This window comes from Salvelinus sp. IW2-2015, linkage group LG15 (assembly GCF_002910315.2).
Source record: "Salvelinus sp. IW2-2015 linkage group LG15, ASM291031v2, whole genome shotgun sequence".
NCBI lineage: Eukaryota > Metazoa > Chordata > Actinopteri > Salmoniformes > Salmonidae > Salvelinus > Salvelinus sp. IW2-2015.
Genome location: NC_036855.1, coordinates 43,596,554 through 43,617,420, shown reverse-complemented (window position 1 = coordinate 43,617,420; position 20,867 = coordinate 43,596,554). Strand labels below are relative to the sequence as shown.

Below are 20,867 nucleotides of genomic sequence, written 5' to 3'. Positions count from 1 at the left end.
TTTTTTTATAAGAAAAGTTTAATGCTAGCTAGCAACTTACCTTGGCTTCTTACTGCATTCACGTAACAGGCGGGCTCCTCGTGAGGCAGGTGGTTAGAGCATTGGACTAGTTAACCGTAAGGTTGCAAGATTGAATCCCTAAACTGACAAGGTAAAAATCTGTCGTCCTGCCCCTGAACAAGCCAGTTAACCCACCGTTCCTAGGCCGTCATTGAAAATAAGAATGTGTTCTTAACTGACTTGCCTAGTTAAATAAAGGTGTATAAAAAAAATAATTAAAAAAATTGCCTAAATCGCCGTCCAAAATTACCCGATTAATCGGCCATTCCGATTAATCGGTCGACCTCTAGTCTGTTCACCTGTTAAATTCTGCTGTATGTGAAATCTCCCTCCATTTCGGATGCATACAGCAACAACTAGAAATTAAATGAGAGATGGGACAAATGGTAGCCTATCCTAACTTGTTGTAGGCCTATAGGATATTTTGCGAGTGAGGAATTTAACCTGCAATGATCATGGAAATGAAATAAATAAATAATAGGAAATAGATGCTTATTTCTAATTATTTTAAAATGCAAAGAAACTAAATCGATCGACTTTATCTAGTTGAATAAAGGTTATATAATTTTTTTTTGTTGTTGTTGTTTTTTTCGTTGTATTAATTCCTACATTTTAAAATGGATTCAATTTGGGGTTTTGGTCACTGGCCTACACACAAAAGCCCATGATGTAAAAGCGGAATTATGTTTTTTAAATGTTTACTAATAATTTAAAAATTAAAGGCTGACATTTTTTGAGTCAATAAGCCCTTTTTGTTATGGCAAGTTCATAATAACATTTGCTTAGTCACAGAATAAGTTGCATGGACTCGCTGTGTGCAATAACTGTTTCACATGATTTTTGAATGACTACCTCATCTCTGTACCTCACACATAATTATCTGTAAGGTCCCTCATTCGAGCAGGCAATTTCAAACACAAGACCGGGGACGTTTTCTAATGCCTCCTAAAGAAGGGAACCTATTTTCATATCTTTATTTTTACCCATTTACCAGTCAATGAACATCCCTTTGAGCATGGTGAAGTTATTGATTACACTTTGGATGGTGTATCAATACACCCAGTCACTTCAAAGATACAGTTAACCTAACATACACCAACCAGAAGCCACGGATTACAGGCAACATCTGCACTGAGCTAAAGGGTAGAGCTGCCGCTTTCAAGGAGCGGGACTCTAACCCGGAAGCTTATAAGAAATGCTATGCCCTCCGACAAACCATCAAACAGGCAAAGCGTCAATACAGGACTAAGATCGAATCGTACTACACCGGCTCTGACGCTCGTCGGATGTGGCAGGGCTTGTAAACTATTACAGACTACAAAGGGAAGCGCATTCATGAGCTGCCCAGTGACATGAACCTACCAGACGAGCTAAATTACTTCTATATTTGCTTCGAGGCAAGTAATGCTGAAACATGCATGAGAGCACCAGCTGTTCCGGACGACTGKGATCACGCTCTCCACAGCCGATGTGAGTTAGACCTTTAAACAGGTCAACATTCACAAGGCCGCAGGGCTAGACAGATTACCAGGACATGCACTCCGAGAATGTGTTGACCAACTGGCAAGTGTCTTCACTGACATTTTTTATTAAATAAAGCTTTAAAGATACCATACTTTAGACAAGTTAAACACACCAGGCAGAAGGCTACAAAGGTTAAAGGGCAATCTATAGTACAGGGACAGAGCAAACACCTCACCATTGTTCCTGTAAACAGTCAAGGGATAGGGGTGGAGAAATGCAACCACTCACAGACAGTCATGGCCACAGACCGACCCTCCACTGGACCAAAAATTAAAAGTTTACAATGCTTAAAAAAAAAGAAAAAAAAGAAGAAGAATCATTTTATGTAGGCGTAAAAAAAATAAAATAAAAGCTCACATTTTAGTCTCCTGACCCGGGCATAGCGCGCATAGAACAATAGCATCGGGATACGTCCACATGATCGTAATAAGCCCATCAACCTATTGCCCCCCCCCCCAGAAAAAAAACACAAAGAATGCACATCCAACCCTTAAGTCACAGGAGGGTCAAATAGACTTATTTTGATTTTAATATATGAATGCCATCAGAGGATAGGACTGTTTAAAGTAAGACCGGAATGGAGCCCAAGCTCATTAACAGTTTGGGGTTCCCACGTGAATTGAATGTGAATTTTTCTCTAGTTTCAGAGAGCACAACACATCTCTCACCCCATATTTATAAGATGGGTGAGTGCCATCTCTCCAGTTCTGGACTATGCCCGTCTAGCTAACAGAGTTGTATAAAACAGTGTCCAACTGGTATTTTGACCAGGGCTGGTTACTCATGGGCAGTACTCCAAAAAGGGCTGTAAGGCGGAGACGGATCTATAACAGTGTCATATATATCAGAGAAACATTTAAATATTAATTCCCAGAAACCTGACAGTTTATGACAGCCCCAAAACATATGCAAGAGTGTGGCTGGTTCCATTTTACATCTGACACATGTAGGATCAAAATCAGAGAATATTCTTCCAAGTTTGGCCCCGGACCAGTGGATACGGTGAACCACCTTGAATTGAATGAGGCTGTGTCTAGTGCTAAAAGGGGACGAATGCACCCTGTGCAGCACAGATTCCCAGGTGTCTTCCCCAAGTACCTCCCCCAAATCCTTTTCCCATCGAGTCTTTAAAGGCACCAAAGAAGGGTTCTGTAAGTCATGAATGATTGCATATACATCTGAAATTGCGCCCCTAGGAAGCTTGTTCAGCTCAAAGAAGCTCTCTATAGCTTTATTTGCAGGCCTATGGGGAAATTCAGGTGTGTTAGCTCTGACAAAGTTCCTAGTCTGGAGATAGCGGAAAAGTGGGATTGGGGGAGGTTGAACTCTTCCTGTAGCTGAGCAAAAGAGGCAAATGTATCATCAAAGAATAATTGGGCTAGTGAGGAGAGGCCTAGTGAGTGCCAGATGGCAAAAGCCCCATCATTCAAAGATGGAGGAAATAAAATGTTATGATTAATTGGGCCTGATAGAGAAAAGCCTCGGAAGCTAAAGGCTAAACGGAACTGATTCCAAATTTTAAGAGACTGCTTTACAATTGGGTTGACACACCTTTTGCCAAGGGACACTGGGAGAGACGAGCACAACACAGAAGAAAGTGCAGCAGGTTTACACGATTCAGACTCCATCTGTACCCAGAGTGGTCTAGGGCCAGTAGGATCAGTCTGCAGCCAGTACAGGAGGGCTCTGAAATTTGCAGCCCAATAGTATGTCTGAAAATTTGGTAGAGCTAAACCCCCCAATGACTTAGGCTTTTGTAAATGTTTTCTACCAATCCGTGGTACCTTGCCATCCCAAATAAAATGCATGAATGTTTGATCCAGTGAATTAAAAAAAGATTTTGGAATAAAAATGGGTAAACATTGAAATAAATATAAAAATTTGGCCAACACATTCATTTTAATGACATTAATCCTTCCGATAAGAGAAAGAGGTAGCGAATTCCAAAAAGTGAAAGATTGTTTCAAACTGTCTGCTAGAGCAACAAAGGTTTCCTGAAACAAATTTGAATATTTCCTTGTCACTTTAACTCCCAAGTAGGTGAATTGATCCCGGACAATCCTAAACTGAAAAGTTGTAAAAGAGCACTTTAAAGCAGCCTTATTTACAGGAAAAAGCTCACTCCTGCCTAGATTCAGCTTGTACCCTGAGATTGATCCAAACTTTTTAAGAACAGATAAGACACGTGGCAATGAGGTATCAGGGTTAGAGATAAACAAAAGGAGGTTGTCAGCTTATAGCGAGACTTTCTGCTCTAAGCCCGTCCTGATTATTCCTTGAATGGCATCATTAGAGCGTAGTGCAATGGCCAGAGGCTCGATTGCCAAAGCAAACAAGGGGGAGAGTGGACAACCCTGTCTGGATCCGCGATGCAAGAGAAAATAGTCAGAGGACAAGTTGTTAGTCCGTACCGAAGCCATGGGGGAAAAATAAAGAATCTTTATCCACACAATGAATTTGGGGCCAAAGCCAAATCTATAAAGGGCAGCTGTTAGGTAATCCCACTCAACGCGGTCAAAAGCTTTTTCCGCATCAAGTGAGACCACCACCTCCGGGTCCCCCGACGCTGGGGAGTACAGTATATTCATAAGGCGCCTAATATTGAAAAACAAATGCCTATTTCTCACAAAGCCAGTCTGGTCAGAGTGTATTACTTGGTGCAGCAAGCCTTCCACATGGATGGCTAAAAGCTTGGCTAGGATTTTGTAATCACAGTTTAAAAGCGAGATTGGGCGATAGGATCCACATTCTAGTGGGTCTTTGTTTTTCTTTAAAAGTAATGAAATTGAAGCCTGATAAAGACTAGGCGTAGGGTAGCTTTGAGGTATTAAGGCACTCTGCAAATAATCGAGACAAGAATGGGCAAAGCAGACCAGAAAACGTCCTGTAAAATTCGGTTGGAAAACCGTCCGGACCCGGTGATTTACCACTTTTCATTGCGGACACTGCTGTTGCAATCTCCTCAGGTGTAAATTCTTCTTCTAGACAGTCATGGGAGTCTGTATCAATTGAAGGCATATTCAAGCCATTAAAAAAGGAATCAATCAGCAAAGGGTCTTGAGGGGATTCAGAGGTGTATAGCGCAGAGTAAAATGTTTTAATTGATCATTGATCTCTTTATGTATAACTGTGGTGGCACCAGACGGGGTCCTTATTTGTGGGATTAAATGTGAGGCCTCAGATTTACGGATCTGATGTGCAAGGAGTTTACTGGCCTTGTCCATACACTCTGTACCGAGCTCGCAAGAGTAACTGTTCAGCTTGCCTGGTAGAAAGCTCATCAAATTCAGATTGGAGTAGTTGGCGCTCTTTATGCAGATCAGAGGAAGGAATCGTAGCATACTTCTCATCCAATGTGGCTATGGATTCGCTCAGATCCCGAAGTCGCTGAGAGCGAACTTTGTTTTGGTTGGCTGTATAAGAAATAATTTGGCCACGTAGGTATGCTTTGAGAGACTCCCATATGGTAGAGCAGGACATACCTGGTGTTGAATTAGTTTCTAGGAATAAGGTGATTTCAGAAGAAATGAAATTGACAAACTCCTTATCTGAGAGTAAAATGGGGTTAAGACGCCATTGATAACACATAGGAGGTCGCTGGGGAAACTAGTTCAAGCACTAATGGTGAATGGTCAGAAATAACAATACTCTCGTAAGTACACCGCCGAAGGTTAGGCAGAAGTTTTTTGTCCAAAAAGAAGTCATCAATCCGGGAGTATGTTTGATGAACATGAGAATAAAAGGAATACTGTATCTGTAGGATGTAGGAAACGCCAGGCCTCAAACATAGCATATTTCTGAAGAAAAGATTGAAAAAGTAGGGCACATTTAGATGGGCCTGTAGTTCTTCGTGAGGACTTGTCAAGAACTGGGGACATTTTACAGTTGAAATCCCCCCCTAAAATCAACAAATGAGAATCTAAATTGGGTATAGCAGATAAAAAGGAATAAATTAAACTTGTGTCATCCCAATTGGGAGCATAAACACTAGCCAAAACAAGAGGGGTAGAAAACAGTTTACCGTTTACTATGACGTATCGTCCCTTAGGATCAGCAATAACCTCAGAAGCTACAAAGGGAATAGATTTATCAACCAAAATGGCAGCACCTCTTGATTTACTATGAAAGTTAGAGTGGAACACTTGACCAACCCAGTCCCTACGCATCCTAAAATGCTCACCAGTCCTCAAGTGAGTCTCTTGTAGAAATGCAACATTTGCATTCAAACCCTTTAAGTGTGTCAACACCCTCATACGCTTCACAGGGTTGTTAACCCCTTTGATGTTCCACGAAATGTACTTGATCGCATTATTTCGGCCACCCTGGGCATTCCCGTTATACATCCCTGTCATTAGAGCATAGAGTGGAAAAGCAATGAGCACCCAACAACCCCAGAATAACTTGTCTCAGAGTAATAATGTACGGTGGTAGATGTTTGGAAAAAGTACAGAAAAAAAACGAAAAAGACAGAATGACAACATTAGAACTGAACAATTCAACCTTCCCGACCTCAGACAGTACCTCCCCAAACGAGGTACAAGCCTAAATAGAACATGTTCTCTTTGCACTCTCACAGACATACTGTGCGGTCTTAAACCTAAACCCACAGTCCCGCTCTTTAAAGTCTTGTTTTGTGTTAGTGGATCAAACAGCAAAAAGAGAGAGAAATAAAAGTGAATCCCTTGTGCAAACGAATTACAAAAGCACCACTTGTAGATGTATATAATTATATTCCCAGTCTTATAACAGGCATTGAGAGAGAAAATAAATCGAATGTATAAAGGCTCTCAGCCAAAAACCTAATTTTGAAGTAAGGAAATCGTAGTAAGACAATCAACATTTTTTTAAATAATAATAATTGTCTAGTTTGACGCTGAGAGAACTTACAACCAAGACCAAAAAACTACGTGTGCGCAACGTTGAATGTTTGCTGGGCATAAATTATGCTCAAAACTTTTAAAATTGAAGTGAAGACCCCCAAAAACGTGTGGCCTCGGGAAACATTTACTGTTTACTGGGTCGGTGCAAACGGATGCAGTAAACAAATAACCAAAAATATTTTGAGTCACTGAGACACTGTAACCAAACTGAATAGGTGAACGTGACAGCCTAGAAACACAGGAGTTAAGTAAAACCTTAATACAATGAAATTAAAATGACTGAATGCTTGTAAGGCAAGCACTCTAGATGATCAAAACATTAGATCACATCAAATAAGCCTGAATGGGTTCGCCAACTCCCCAACTATACAAGACTAGTATGTTATAACTAAACATAATTGTACCACACGTGGGCTACTTACTATCCACAGTTCGCAAGCAACAGTTGCTGAACTATGAGCAAGTTCAAGACTTCTTGATGTGACGTTGAATGTGAGCAATAGCCTCATCCGGAGACTCAAATGTGTAGTCTTTACCATCATGAGATGGCCGTAAACGGGCCGGGAATCGCAGTCCATACTTCACACCTGGATGGTCCCGTAGTAGTCGTTTGGCCTGCCCGAAAGCTGCATGCTGCCTGGAAACCGTGGGGGAGTAGTCCTGGTAGATGGAGAAGCTCTGTCCTTGAAAGCTCAGAGTGGTATTGCGGGCTCGTCGGAGAATCTCCATCTTCTCATGGAAAAAGTGCACTCGAAGAATTATGTCACGGGGCCTCTCACCATCCCGGGGCTTTGGGCGCAGCGACCGGTGGGCACGATCAATCAGGGGCTTTTCATCTAAGGCAAGAACATCCTTCAGCAGCCCAGAAACGAAATCCGCTGCGCGAGGCATTTCCGCGGACTCTGGGACCGATACAAGTCTCAGGTTATTGCGGCGAGAGAATCCCTCAACTCACACAGCTCTCCTTCACCTTTTTCAAATCCGCAGCCAGGCGTTTCACGTCAGCCTCCAGGGATGTAGTTAAATCGGAGACATTGGTAGCGGAGGTCTCCAGTGCTGCAATCGTTGTAGTGTGCGACACTGTTGTTTTGAGTGATGTGATTGCTGGTACCGTCTCGTTCCGCAGGATGGTTAGATCTGCTTTTAAAGTATCAGAAACCTCCTGTATTCGGGCCTCAATCATAGCAACCACCTCCGTTTTCATTTCAACTATCTCAGAGCGCAGTAGTTTGATGTCCTCGAATGTTCATTTCAGCGCCGCCAGGCCAAGCCGCACCCCCGGTTAAAGTGTGAGTCCCCGGGCCCTCAGACTCAGGAGAGGGCGGTGATGAAAGTGGGTCTTGTAGGCCGGGTTTTCTCAAAGTCATGTTTTTGGCCTTATGTTTCGTCGACATGCTGACATTCGAAAGTAAAGTAGTCTTGGTTTTTACGGAAAGGGAAAATAAATACGGTTCTGCTGCAAAATTCACATAAACTTTAAGAATACCGCGGGAGCAAACGGAAAACACGTCAGTCGCACATGTCGTCCCTCCACTCTCCCCTTCACTGACATTTTCAACCTCTCCCTGTCTGACTCTGTAATACCAACATGTTTCAAGCAGACCACCATAGTCCTTGTGCCCAAGAACACTAAGGTAACCTGCCTAAATGACTACCGACCCGTAGCACTCACGTCTGTAGACATGAAATGCTTTGAAAGGCTGGTCATGGCTCACATCAACACCATTATCCCAGAAACCCTAGACCCACTCCAATTTGCATACCGCCCCAACAGATCCACAGATGATGCAATCTCTATTGCACTTAACACTTCCCTTTCTCACCTGGACAAAAGGAACACCTATGTGAGAATGCTCTTCATTGACTACAGCTCAGCGTTCAACACCATAGTGCCCTCAAAGCTCATCACTAAGCTAAGGACCCTGGGTCTAAACACCTCTCTCTGCAACTGGATCCTGGACTTCCTGACGGGCCGCCCCCCAGGTGGAAGGGTAGGGAACAAACATCCGCCACGCTGATCCTCAACACAGGGGCCCCTCAGGGGTGCGTGCTCAGTCCCCTCCTGTACAGTGGTAGGCCTGGGGCCAAGCTTCCTGCCATCCAGGACCTCTTTATCATGCAGTGTCAGAGGAAGGCCCTAAAAATTGTCAGACACAAGCCACTCTAGTCATAGATTGTTCTCTCTGCTACCGCACGGCAAGCGGTACCGGAGCGCCAAGTCGAGGTCCAAAAGGCTTCTTAACAGCTTCTACCCCCAAGCCATAAGACTCCTGAACAGCTAATCAAAGGACTAACCAGACCCCTCTTTTACGCTGCTGCTACTCTCTGTTTATAATCTATGCATAGTCACTTTAACTCTACCTACATATTACCTCAATTACCTCCACTAACTGGTGCCCCGCACATTGACTCTGTACCGGTACCCCCTGTATATAGCCTCGCTTGGATATTTTACTGCTATAGTTTTATTTACTTCTTAAAGCATTGTTGGTTAAGGGCTTGTAAGTAAGCATTTCACCTTAAGGTCTACTACACCTGTTGTGTTCGATGTATGTAGCAAATAACATTTGATTTGTCCTTCCAAACGCCGTTGCCAGAGAGGAAGAAAACCTCTCAATGATTCACCATGAGGCCAATGTTGACTTTAAAACAAGTACAGAGTTTAATGGCTGTAATAGGAGAGAACTTATGATTGTTCAACAACATTGTAGTTACTCCACAATACTAACCTAATTGACAGTGAAAAGGAATCCTGGCTTCCCGAGTGGCGCTGTGGTGTAAGGCCATGCATCGCAGTTGTGCAGCGTCACTACAGCCTGGGGTGACCGGGAGTCCCATAGGGCGAGGCGCAATTGTTCCAGTGTCGTCCATGTTAGGGGAGGGTTTGGCCAGGGGGGCTTTACTTGGCTCACTGTGCTCTAGCGACTCCTTGTGGCGGGCCTGGCGCCAGTTGAACGGTGTTTCCTCCGACACATTGGTGCAGCTGGCTTTTGGGTTAAGCAGTACGGCTTGGCGGGTCATGTTTTGGAGGTCTCATGACTCGACCTTGACCTCTCCCGAGCCCGTTAGGGAGTTGCAGCAATGAGACAAGATCGTAATCAAGAAAAAGGGGTTAAAAAAAATAAAGGAAACCTGTACAAAAAATATTCCAAAATATGCATAATGTTTGAAACAAGGCACTAAAGTAATACTACCAAAAATGTGTCAAAAAAAGTACTTTTTTCCCTTAATAGAAAGTGCTGTTTGGGGCTAATACAACACATTACCGAGTACCACTTTACGTATTTTCAAGCATAGTGGTGGCTGCATCATGTTATGCGTATGCTTATAATCATTAAGGACTGAGGAATTTTTCAGGATAAAAAGAAACTGAATCAAGCTAAGCACGGCCAAAATTCTAGATGATAATCTGGTTTAGTCTGCTTTCTACAGACATTGAGATGAGTTCAACTTTCAACAGGACAATAACCTAAAACACAAGACCTGAGTTGCGAGTTACAGTTTTGACTTAAATCTATTTGAAAATCTATGGCAAAACCTGAGTGTTTTTGTTGAGCAATGATCAACAACCAATTTGACAGGGCTTGAAGAATTTTGGAAATAAAAATGGGTAAATGTCGCACAATCCAGTTGTGGAAATCGCTTAGACTTACCCAGAGACTCACAGCTGTAATCGCTGCCAAAGGTGCTTATACAAAGTATTGAGTCAGGGGTGTGAATACTTTAGGTAAATTAGATTTCTGTATTTCATTTTCAATACATTTGCAAAAATGTATAGAAACCAATTTTCACTCACATTCTGGGGTATTGTGCTTAGATGGGTGAGATCAATTTGATCATTTGAATTCAGGCTGTAACAACAAAATGTGGAATGAGTTAAGGGGTGTGATTTTTTTTTTTTTGAAGGCACTGTATGCCTGTGATCAAATTCAGCACAGGGTAGGCATAACGTTATTGCTTTCAAATATGTGTTATTGGCACTGGAAGTTAAACATGTAAATTCCAGACGTAACAATGCACAGTCTATATTCGGGCATTGTATTCACTCATTTTAGTAGCATTGCTTTGCGTAGACGCGATAAATAGACTTGCTTTCTAATTTCACGCTGTTAATTCTCTTTTCTGTCACTTTAGTGCATTCTAATTCCAGTGTGTTCACATGCGTTTGAATTGAGCTTGAGCGGCATCATGCAGTGCGTTCGGAAAGTATTCAGACCCGTTACTTTACATTTTGTTACGTTACAGCCTTATTCTAAAATGTATGAAATTGTTTTCTGCATTCATCTACACACACTAACCCATAATGACAAAAGTAATTTTGTGGTAGTCCACCTGTGGTAAATTCAATTGATTGGACATGATTTGGAAAGGCACACACCTGTCTATATTATGTCCCACAGTTGACGGTGCATGTCAGAGCAAAACCAAGCCAGGAGGTTGAAGGAATTGTCCGTAGAGCTCCGAGACATTTGTTTGATTGTGTCGAGGCACAGATCTGGGGAAGGGTACCAAAAAATTGAAGATCCCCAAGAACACAGTGGCCTCCATCATTCTTAAAATGGAAGAAGTTTGGAACCACCAAGACTCTTCCTAGAGCTGACTGCCCTGCCAAACTGAGCAATCGGGGGAGAAGGGCCTTGGTCATGAAGGTGACCAAGAACCCGATGGTCACTATGACGGAGCTCCAGAGTTCCTCTGTAGAGATGTGAGCACCTTCCAGAAGGACAACCATCTCTGCAGCACTCTGCCAATCAAGGAAACCAAGATTGAACTCTTTGGCCTGAATGCCAAGTGCCACGTCTGGAGGAAACCTGGCACCATACATACGGTGATGCATGGTGGTGGCAGTATCATGCTGAGGGGATGTATTTCAGCGGCAGGGACTGGGAGACTAGTCAGGATTTGCGGGGAAGATGAACAGAGCAAAGTACAGAGCGATCCTTGATGGAAAATCTGCTCCACAGTGCTCAGGACCTTAGACTGGGGCGACGGTTCACCTTCCAACAGTGCAATGACCCTAAGCACACAGCCAAGACAACGCAGGAGTGGCTTCGGGACAAGTCTCTGTATGTCCTTGAGTGGCTCAGCCAGAGCCTGGGCTTGAACCGGATCAAACATCTCTGGAGAGACCTGAAAGTAGCTGTGCAGCAACGCTCTCAAAACAACCTGACTGAGCTTGAGAGGATCTGCGGAGAAGAATGGGAGAAACTCCCCAAATACAGGTGTGCCAAGCTTGTAGCGTCATACCCAAGAAGACGCAAGGCTGTAATCACTGCCAAAGGTGCTTCAACAAAGTACTGAGTAAAGGGTCTGAATACTTATGTAAATGTGATATGTCATGATTTTTTAAATAAACATTTGCACACATGTCTAAAAAACAGTTTTTGCTTTGTCATTATGGGACATTGTATGTAGATTAATAAGTGCATTTGGAAAGTATTCAGACCCCTTGACTTTTTCCAMATTTTAAGGCTGTAACGTTACAAAGTTACAGCCTTAAAATGTGGAACAAGTCAAGGGGTCTGAATACTTTCCGAATGCACTGTATATTCCCCATTTGCACAACGCTACTTTGGCCTTCTTGCAATGCAACACTTCAACTGTTTAGAAACTAAACTTTGCGTGACGATAATCACATTCTCACGTCAATTTCAGTTTTTATGAATGACAACTTTTGCGTGAACTGGCACATGCGTGTTTTTGGGCATATTTTGTGTGTACGCATCATTTTATAAATGAGTCCCCAGGTACTGACTTCTGATTTTGTCTACAGAGTGAGTTACAAGAATGCCAAAGCAACATGGGAGAGCTGGAGGCTGAGCTTCAGAAAGCCAATAATGAGGCATACAACACTGGACACCAGCTCACCCAACTGTCCCTCAAGGTGAGCTTACTAACACATAACTATTGCCATTATTAAGCATATTCAACTACAAATTTCATTTCTCTAATTCCTCAGAGAGATTAGCAACTTAAAGCTAGAAGAAAGGTCTTTATAGGCTCGTCGAGCAAAATAAAAAAACATTCTGTTGGTCAGTGTATTTGAACAAACAAAAAAGTATTGTGCTCCCAAAATATCTTTCCTTTTCTCTTCCTCTTTCCCTGTTCAGCTCACCAACAGTGAGAACCTCCAGCAGCAGATGTACTTGTTGAACAAACAGCTGCTGTTGCTGGGAGAGACCAACAAGCTGGCAATACAGGAAGTGCAACGCCTGGGACCGGAGAGCAGTAAGGTAGAGGCAGGATTAGTGATAACAGTTCTTACTCTCTTAATCTGACCTGACCTCTGCCCAAATTCCTCACTCCTCCCCATAGGATCCCTGATGTCTAACAATAACATATTCTGACAAAATGTAAACGTTCTACATTCCCCTCTCCCTCGGTGACATGAATAAGGATACTTAATATTTTCAAGTTTAGAACTCAGAACCCATCAGTTTATGGACTCAAACTCTTCATATCAACAATCATATCACTGTATCCCTCTTTGTAATGATTTCTTGACATTTCTCTGTTGGCCAAGTCAGCTCTTATACCATAGACCAGTGTTTCCCAGTCCTGGTCCTGGGGACCCAAAGGGGTGCATATTTTAGTTTTTGTCCTAGCACTAACACAACTGATTCAAATAATGAAAGACTTGATTAATTTAATAAAGTGCGTTTGTGCTAGGTCAAAAAGTAAAATGTGACCGACCGGCTCGATTCGGTCTTATGTAGCACAATTTGAAATCGTTGTATTTTTTACATTGGATAAAAGTAGAGACTCGGGGGGGCACTGGTGAGCAGCAACATATCTGCACAAATAGCTATTCTCGCCACAGAGGTCAACATAAAGATCGACACCGTTAGCGAAGACTTGGCGAGACATTACACCCGTCTGAATAGCCTGGAAGATTGCGCAAATATTTACTCCCGACAAAGCGGTGAAACTGGAAGAGCAAGTCACCCGGCTATCATCAGATGTCATCAAACTCACTTCCAAGGTTGAGGACCTCGAGAACAGACAGCGCTGGGGGAACGGTCGCATTTTCGGCGTAAGACAGGGACTCGAGACCGTAGACTGAATGCGGCCTACCCTGTCCATAGCTAAACTGCTACAGGAAATGTAGGCCTCGATTACGCCCCCACCCTTAACAGTGCGCACAGAAGCATACAGTCCGCACCGAAGAATGGGGAGCTGCCCAGACCCATAGTAGTTAAATTCCACTACCTTCAGGAGAAGGAGGATGTCTTCCGTAAGGCAGCGCGAGCAGCTCCCATCACCCATGACAGCCGGAATATTCACATCCACTTGGGATGGCTTAAAACACACACACACACTACAAAAACATTTAATTAAATAAGTAAATAGGAAAACAAACCTCCTTTTTTTAATATATTGTTTTTTTACTATCCTTCAAATATGCATATTGCATAAGATACCTTGGATGGCAGAGGTGGTTCCCTCCAGAATCCCCTTCCTTAGGTGTAAACTTGATTATGTTCGCCCTGGATAGAGCTCTACTGATGTTCAGTTTAACATGGTAGTATTTTGCTCTAGTCTAGGAGAGGTAGATGCAGCCTTCCAACAGGGGGAAGGCCAGCATAGGGGTCCAAGGTTTTCTTCTGGGTATTTTGTTGTTTTTGCTGTTTTTTATTTTATTTGATATTTTATTACTCTGACCTTTCAGCACACTATGCCAAATTCACATACTCTAGGCTCCACATGCTTTATCAGCTGGAACGTGAAAGGAATTTACCAGGTTGCCAAGCGTAGCTGAGTGTTTGCTTATGTTAAGTCCTTAAGTTTGGACATTGTTTTTCTCCAAGAGACACATCTCCGGTCCAGTGACCATGATAAACTAAAGAGAGGATGCTTAGACCAAATATTTCACTCCAACTTTGGTGCCAAGTCCAGAGGGGCAGCATCCTTATCAAAAAAGGCACCCCTTTTGTCTCCAAAGTAATTTCAGATACTAATGGCAGATATATTATAGTAATGGGGAAATTGTTCAGCACACAGGTTATTTTGTTTAACATCTATGGTCCTAATTGGGATGAGACTAATTTTTTCTGACTTCATCGCAACACTTCCCGACCTTAACTCTCATCATTTGATATTGGGCAGAGATTTCAATTCTGTATTGCGTCCAAGTCTAGATAGATCTAGACCGAAGCCCAACAATGTAATTTTAAAATCAGTCGCAGTAATCAACTCATTTCTAGAATCCTATAATTTGTCTGATCAGCTAGATATCCGCTTTCCGGACAGTATTGTGTCACAACGCGCGTGGCGACTTGAGCCACTAATACTATCCTGTAGCGCTTTTTAATAAATGCATATCAACTCACATTGATGTCTTTTACAGATCGACTGCACCTGTGACGTGTCTCACTCTACTGTGGGAGTCGTTAAAAGCATATCTAAGGGGCCAAATTATTTAATACACAGCGTATGACAACAAACAGCGCACCAAACGCTTATCGAACCTATCTCAACTCATTCTAGATGTGGACAACAGATATGCCTCTTCTACTCCTGAACTCTACAAAGAGAGACTGTACACCAATTGGAGATTTGACAATCTTTCCACCAAACAAACGGAGCAGCTTCTGTTTAAGTCGAGGCTTCCCTATTGAATTTTATAAAGCGTTCTCCTCTAAATTATCCCCTATCCTCAGCTCATTGTACAATGAAATCCTTTCTAGTCAGAAACTTCCCCAGACACTTACCCAGGTGACCTATTTCGGTTTTGCTTAAAAAAAGACAAGAATCCCCTAGACTGTGGCTCATACCGCCTTAAGCCTTTTGTGATGCGATTTATACAATTCTCACAAAGGTCCTCTCGTGCCGTTAAGAGACAGTGATGCCTAATATAATTCACTTTGACCAAACCGGATTTATCTCAGAGAGGCAATCTTTCTATAATATGCGCCGGCTATTTAATCTTCCCACACAACTCTACAGCCAAAGGTTGTAATTTCTCTTGATGCTGAAAAGGCTTTCGATCGGGTTGAGTGGGAATATCTATTTACAGTACTAGAGACATTTACATTTAAGTCATTTAGCAGACGCTCTTATCCAGAGCGACTTACAAATTGGTGCATTCACCTTATGAAATCCAGTGGAACAACCACTTTACAATAGTGCATCTAACTCATTTAAGGGGGAGGGGGGGGTAGGAGGAATACTTTATCCTATCCTAGGTATTCCTTAAAGAGGTGGGGTTTCAGGTGTCTCCGGAAGGTGGTGATTGACTCCGCTGACCTGGCGTCGTGAGGGAGTTGTTCCACCATTGGGGTGCCAGAGCAGCGAACAGTTTTGACTGGGCTGAGCGGGAACTGTACTTCCTCAGAGGTAGGGAGGCGAGCAGGCCAGAGGTGGATGAACGCAGTGCCCTTGTTTGGGTGTAGGGCCTGATCAGAGCCTGAAGGTACGGAGGTGCCGTTCCCTCACAGCTCCGTAGGCAAGCACCATGGTCTTGTAGCGGATGCGAGCTTCAACTGGAAGCCAGTGGAGAGAGCGGAGGAGCGGGGTGACGTGAGAGAACTTGGGAAGGTTGAACACCAGACGGGCTGCGGCGTTCTGGATGAGTTGTAGGGGTTTAATGGCACAGGCAGGGAGCCCAGCCAACAGCGAGTTGCAATATCCAGACGGAGATGACAAGTGCCTGGATTAGGACCTGCGCCGCTTCCTGTGTGAGGCAGGGTCGTACTCTGCGAATGTTGTAGAGCATGAACCTACAGGAACGGGTCACCGCCTTGATGTGAGTTGAGAACGACAGGGTGTTGTCCAGGATCACGCCAAGGTTCTTGGCGCTCTGGGAGGAGGACACAATGGAGTTGTCAACCGTATGGCGAGATCATGGAACGGGCAGTCCTTCCCCGGGAGGAAGAGCAGCTCGTCTTGCCGAGGTTCAGCTTGAGGTGGTGATCCGTCATCCACACTGATATGTCTGCCAGACATGCAGAGATGCGATTCGCCACCTGGTTATCAGAGGGGGGAAAGGAGAAGATAATTGTGTGTCGTCTGCATAGCAATGATAGGAGAGGCCATGTGAGGATATGACAGAGCCAAGTGACTTGGTGTATAGCAGAGGGCTAGAACAGAGCCTGGGGGACACCAGTGATGAGAGCACGTGGTGCGGAGACAGATTCTCGCCACGCCACCTGGTGGAGCGACCTGTCAGGTAGGACGCAATCCAAGCGTGGGCCGCGCGGAGATGCCCAGCTCGGAGAGGTGGAGAGGAGGATCTGATGGTTCACAGTATCAAAGGCACCGATAGTCTAGAAGGATGAGAGCAGAAGAGAGAGGTTAGCTTTAGCAGTGCGGAGCGCCTCCGTGACACAGAGAAGAGCAGTCTCAGTTGAATGACTAGTCTTGAAACCTGACTGATTTGATCAAGAAGGTCATTCTGAGAGAGATAGCAGGAGAGCTGGCCAAGGACGGCACGTTCAGAGTTTTGGAGAGAAAAGAAAGAAGGGATACTGGTCTGTAGTTGTTGACATTGGAGGGATCGAGTGTAGGTTTTTCAGAAGGGTGCAACTCTCGCTCTCTTGAAGACGGAAGGGACGTAGCCAGCGGTCAAGGATGAGTTGATGAGCGAGGTGAGGTATAAGGAGAAGGTCTCCGGAAATGGTCTGGAGAAGAGAGGAGGGGATAGGGTCAAGCGGGCAGGTTGTTGGGCGGCCGGCCGTCACAAGACGCGAGATTTCATCTGGAGAGAGAGGGAGAAAGAGGTCAAAGCACAGGGTAGAGGCAGTGTGAGCAGCAACCAGCGGTGTCGTTTGACTTAGCAAACGAGGATCGGATGTCGTCGACCTTCTTTTCAAAATGGTTGACGAAGTCATCCGCAGAGAGGGAGGAGGGGGGAGGAGGGGGAGGAGGATTCAGGAGGGAGGAGAAGGTGGCAAAGAGCTTCCTAGGGTTAGAGGGAGGACACCACGGAAGAAGCCACTGCTGTCCTAAAAAACCATTGCTGCACGTCTGAAGTTTGCAAAAGTGCACCTGGATCTTCCACAGCGCTACTGGCAAAATATTCTGTGGACAGATGAAACTACAGTTGAGTTGTTTGGAAGGAACACAACACTGTGGAGAAATAAAAGCACAGCACAGCACACCAACATCAAAACCTCATCCCAAATGTGAGGTATGGTGGAGAGAGCATCATGGTTTGGGGCTGCTTTGCTGCCTCAGGGCCTGGACAGCTTGCTATCATTGACGGAAAAACTAATTCACAAGTTTATCAAGACATTTTGCAGGAGAATATAAGGCTATCTGTCCGCCAATTGAAGCTCAACAGAAGTTGGGTGACGCAACAGGACAACGCCCTCAAACAGAAGTAAATTAACAACAGAATGCCTTCAACAGAAGAAAATATGCCTTCTGGAGTGGCCTAGTCAGTCCTGACCTCAACCTGATCTGAGATGCTGTGGCAAGAGAGCAGTTCACACCAGACATCCCAAGAATATTGCTGAACTGAAATAGTTTTGTAAAGAGGAATGGTCCAAAATTCCTCCTGACCGTTGTGCAGGTCTGATCCACAACTACAGAAAACATTTGGTTGAGGTTATTGCTGCCAAAGTTATTAAATCCAAGGGTTCCCATACTTTTCCCACCCTGCACTGTGGATGGTTACACGGTGTGTTAAATAAAGATATGAAAACGTATAATTGTTTATTAGTTTAAGCAGACTGTGTGTTTGTCTGTTGTGACCTAGATGAAGATAAGATCAAGTTTTACATTCACATATTTTTTCTTGCCACTGTACATCTCTAACCCTGTGGAGTCTATACCCAATCTCTTGGACATGCTACAAGGTTTTGGGACATTCTCTGGTTATAAGTTAAACCTAACAAAAAGGGAGGCTCCTCCCATTAATCAGTTAGCAGAAGGAATTGGGTATGCCAATTTCCCATTTAAGGTGGAGCATCAGGTCTTTACTTATTTGGGGATGACAGTCACACGCTCTCTTTAAACAACTTCAAAACACTCCTGGAGCGCACTAAGCAGGATTTCATAAGGTGGTCGTCTCTTCCCATTTCATTAACAGGTCGCATTAATTCTGTTAAGATGACTGTACTACCTAGGTTTTTGTACTTCTTCCAAATGATTCCCATTTTTCTACCAAAGTTGGTGTTCAAACAACTGGACAGCTACATTTCCAACTTCATTTGGAATAAGTCAAATCCACAAATGAGAAAGGTGTATCTAGAGAGACCTAAGCCCCCAGGCCTTACCACTTTTTGTTTTTTTTACACTACTACTGGTCAGCAAATATATCTAAATATGTTTATTGGGTTTCTATATTTGAAAACAATGATGACCCAACTTGGGCCATCATGGAGTTAGTCAAGCCTTCCAACTTCYCCGGTCTCGCTCCTGTGCTCCCCAGTGCACATGAACCTTGCCACCCATGTTTTGAACCCCATTGTTAAGAACTCCCTTAAAATCTGGTCCCAATTCCTTCAGTCACTTTAGCCTTAAACAAGCAAGCGGCTTCTCTCCATGAACATCTAATCATCTCTTCCCAGTGTCACAGATTGACACGGCATTCCAGTTCTGGCATATTCCAGGTCTGGTGTTTTTTTTGTGTGACCTATTTGTTGATAACACAGTCTCATTTGATACTCTTGAGGGTTGACCACCCAATACCCACTTTTTTTAGATGCCTGCCAACTCGCAGCTTTGCCAAAAAAACATTTTATTTTATTTCCATTCGGGCCTACTAAAGGCACAATCTCCAGATGATACAACATAATACAGAACATTAATCCGCCTTCCTTTGCAAATACAAAATCTGCATGGGAGCAAGACCTAGGTGGCGAGCTACCTGGTGATATGTGGCTACAAAGTATTGCGCGTATCCACACATCATCCTTTTGCATAAGGCGTGGGCTTATTCATTTTAAGGGTTTGCACCGTCTCCATTACTCAAATGACAGATTTGCAAAAATGTACCCAAATGTTGACCAAGTGTTTGAGATGCCACCAGAGTCTAGTGACTGTGGGACACATGTTTTGGTCATGCCAATCTTTGAGTAGCCTCTGCCTCAAAAATGGGGCCCCATTCTCACATATGTGTAATACAACTGTTAGCCCCAACCCGATCACTGCCATTTTTGGGGTACTTCCCCTAGACCAGAATGCTACCTCGCTGCCTTGTCCTCTTTCACTGGAAGTCTGCAAAGCCGCCCTCCTTTATGCAGTGGGTTAAGGAGGTGATGTCATCTCTGCCTCTGAAGAAGGTTAGGTACACTGTCCATGGGTCCCGACAAAAGTTTGACTTAACCTGTTCCCCATTAATACAATACGTGGAGAGCCTGTCTTTTACTTAGTGTGACTTGCATAGTTTGGTAAGCAGTCGTGTCTGTTCTAGTGGCCATTTGTGCTGATAATAATTTGTATTTAACTTTGTTTTCCCCATTTGTTTTTGTTTCTATTAGTTTTTTTCTGTTTTTCTTATTTAAAACTTAATTTTATAAATGCCTTGGTGGGTGGAGTGGAGGGGATGAATGAGGGGTTGGGTTTGTACTGTTTTTATTGTTATATCTGAAAATCTACTAATAAAGTTTAAAAAATGAATTTGAAAAAAGTAGAGACTCCGAGCTAGAAAATGGTATCATACACTACAGTTGAGGAACAATGGGAAAGTAATTCTGCTTTGAAAGTTGATAAACCTGTAACCCCACTTTTGAGAAAATGGCCCTTAAATGTTTTGGAACAGCTACTGGAGTGCTCTTCTTTGTCTACACCCATTCAGCATCATTCACACCCTCTTTAGCCCCAGCCATCTCTTTAAGGATTCACATGTGAGGCCATGTACTAAACAACCAAAGATTTCAAGACTAAAGGCTGGTTTATACTAGGTGTGTTTTGTCTGGAGTGCTCTCTTGGCGTTCGTAAACTCAGAGCGTTGTCAGATTGTCCATTTGTAAATTCAGAGTGTTTTGCTCTCGGAGCATTCAGAGCGCACACTGGATGCTTTGGTCGAGGAGTAGGGTTGATCCGAGCGTTCTAACCTAACCGCAGTCAAGCACCCAAGCTAACGTTGGCTAGCTTGCTAGCTACTTCCAGACACAAATGAGAGAACAGCTCACTCTGACCATTTTACTTGCCCTAGCAGAGATGGTTAGGCTGTTTTTATGTTATCCAGAGCATTGGTGACTGCAACTGTGCTGCTGGCAACAATTTAATTACACTTTTTTGCCACTGTTTTCTGACACCGTCCATATTCAGCAGGTGCTGAGAATTTGTAAATTCGTCAATTATTCTGAGCTCTGGCACACTCAGACGAGAGTGCTCTGATAGCTGGTAAATTCGCTCTAGATATCTACTCTGTGTATTGACAGTTGTTGTAATGACATCATGAACATTCTGTTGAAATGGTTACTTGCATAGTGGAGTCTTTTTGTTTAGACATGT

General features: G+C 43.6%; 1 protein-coding gene across 4 annotated transcripts in view; it reads left to right on the top strand.

The window, feature by feature from the left end:
• tsc1a (TSC complex subunit 1a) overlaps nt 1-20,867 on the top strand; it is a 47,197-nt gene that overhangs the window by 20,665 nt on the left and 5,665 nt on the right. For all 4 annotated transcript variants that reach the window (XM_024002642.2, XM_024002641.2, XM_024002643.2 and 1 more), the window contains 2 exons: nt 12,238-12,348; nt 12,575-12,697. In XM_024002642.2, the coding sequence (XP_023858410.1) occupies nt 12,238-12,348; nt 12,575-12,697 (234 nt within the window). The remainder of the gene's footprint in view (nt 1-12,237; nt 12,349-12,574; nt 12,698-20,867) is intronic.